Genomic DNA, 2,516 nt, shown 5'->3' on the forward strand with positions numbered 1-2,516 from the left:
GCAGTGGTGTACGTCGTCCCGTGTCACGCCGCCGGAAATTGATCAAATGAGCTCAAATTTTTTTACAAACTTATTAAAAGTATTATAAATACATGTGAAAAAGATTCAAGTTGATATGTTCTTTACTTTCCCTACAAAAAATTCATCAAAAATGCCTGTTTTTTGACCCAACAAACGAGACTGGACCCTTAAGGTGACAATAATATTCGCGGAAATAAATTTATCAAAATTTTTAATAGCATTTTTAGTCACCATATGATTGTCATATTTATTATTATAGAACATAAAAAATTTTCTCAGAGATAATATCACATAAAATAAATAAAATAGCAATTGAACACCAATTCACTAAAGATCTTGTCGGCAGAATCTGCAGACGTTTCCTCGACAACAACGACGACAATGACCACAATCTCGACGACTTCAGATTCCACAAAAGATGGTTCAAACTTCCGCGATGCATTAACACCAACTGCAGAGTCATTGACATTTGCAAATACAAATCTTGCGGCACTTGAAGAATCCTTTGGTGGTACTACACGTGCACCGGATCCTGTTCTGCCAACCAAACGAAGGAACGGCCTATATTTTCTCTTGGACTGGAATACCTTTCTTGAGGTCGGTGATGAAGAAAGCGAGAAAATAAATCTGAGATTTGAGCCAAAAGTTGGTGATAGGACGAGATTTTTGCCAGTCAGCGTGCCTTAATAATATATTAATTTTGATGAAATATTATTTCTGAAGAACGTTAATTTAATTTATATATTCTAATGTTTATAATCCTTAGATATTAAAAATATATATACATATGCATATGTATAGGTATGCACCACACATACACACACAAAACTTTTTTATTTTTAAATTTTATTAAAATTATCGTAATCTAAAAATTATGTAATTTGATGATAATTTAATTCCTTTTATGGTTTTATCAAACTTTCTTAAAAATAAATTGATTAAAATCGAATGTAATTATCAAATATACGTTATGGTACGGTTTTTAGAAAGTATAGCGCCATTTGTACGTAGTAATTTGAGTATGCTATTTGAAGACTTCGTATATGTGACACACGTGAAATTATTTTTACAGAAAAAAAAAATTAGTAAATTATAACATGCGATTGATTAGAGTATATAATGTGCATAAACTGTTTATATAGACTTTATTAAAAGTGTAATACATAAAAATATAATAAATATTACAAATATACAAGATTATGTAAATAAAATCGACACAAATGTGATTAAGTAGAAAATTTTGATAAATATTTTTGAAAAATTATCTTTTTATAATAATATAAAAATATTGTAAAGAAAATATGTTAATATGTTCGATACAAGAATTTATTAAAAAAAACAAGGCTTGTACCAGGTATGTAAATATGAAACCGGAATTTTTTAATAGAAAATACACGTTTATTGAATGAAAATGATAAAAAATATTTTATTCGAAGTATTGCCCATCGCTAGCTATACATTTTTCCCACCTGTCTGACAATTTGTGGACGCCACGCCAAAAAAATTGTTGCTCTTTTGAGCCAAACCAGTCATTTAGCCATTTTGGTACATCTTCGTAAGAAGTGAAGTGCTGCTGAGCAAGTGCGTGTCCCATCGATGCAAATAAGTAGTAATCGGACGGAGCCAAGTCTGGTGAGTAAGCCGCATGCGAAAGTATTTCCAACCAAACGCCTCAATCGTTTCCTTGACCAGTTTTGCTGTGTGTGATGGTGCATTATCATGAAGCAAAATCACTTTGTATTGCCTTTTTTGATATTCCGGTCGTTTTTTACGCAAAGCTTGATTCAAATTGATCGTTTGTTGTCGGTAGCGTTCAGTATTAACGATTTCGCCAGGTTTTAGCAGCTCATAATAGATTACACCTTTCTGATCCCACCAAACACAGAGCATTGTCTTCCGTCCATAGCGATTTGGCCTTGCAAAGTCGATGTCGATGGTTCGCCTGGAGTTACCCATGATCTTTTACGCTTAGGATTCTCAAAATATATCCACTTTTCATAGCCAGTCACAATTCGATAGAGAAATGACTTTCTTTTGTACCTGGCGAACAGCATTTCGCAAGTGGTTTTTCGATTTTCCTGCTGTCTTTCATTCAGTTCACGTGGAACCCATTTTCCCATCTTCTGGATCTTTCCCATGGATTTCAAACGTATGGAGATCGCTTCTCGTGTCACATTTAATTGATCCACGAGTTGTTGTTGAGTTTAAGCGTCATCCTCATCCAACAATGCTTGCAATTCGCTGTTTTCAAACTTTTCCACGTTCTTCGTTTCTCACGTCAAAATCGCCACTTTTGAATTTTTTAAACTACTCAAAGCACTGATTTACCAAGAGCATGCTCACCGTAAGCTTCGAGGGTGGCACCCAGTTGGACATGGCTCAATTGGACACGAGCCACTCACAGCGTTTGAGACTACAAAGCTCCTAAGCACCGATTGCTGTGATTGGTGTTGTCCAATCGAGCCGTGATCAATCGGGATCACCTCAGCTTCGAG

At 34.7% G+C, this 2,516-nt stretch overlaps 1 protein-coding gene across 1 annotated transcript in view; it reads left to right on the forward strand.

Annotated features, from left to right (window-relative positions):
* LOC108765810 (uncharacterized) overlaps nucleotides 1-764 on the forward strand; it is an 8,165-nt gene extending 7,401 nt beyond the window's left edge. Inside the window, exon 3 of the mRNA XM_018514655.1 lies at nucleotides 368-764. Coding sequence (XP_018370157.1) covers nucleotides 368-708 — 341 coding nt within the window. The 3' untranslated portion in view covers nucleotides 709-764. The remainder of the gene's footprint in view (nucleotides 1-367) is intronic.
* The last annotated feature ends 1,752 nt before the right edge of the window (nucleotides 765-2,516 follow it).

Source organism: Trachymyrmex cornetzi, unplaced genomic scaffold, assembly GCF_001594075.2.
Source record: "Trachymyrmex cornetzi isolate Tcor2-1 unplaced genomic scaffold, Tcor1.1 scaffold545, whole genome shotgun sequence".
Taxonomy (NCBI): Eukaryota; Metazoa; Arthropoda; class Insecta; order Hymenoptera; family Formicidae; genus Trachymyrmex; species Trachymyrmex cornetzi.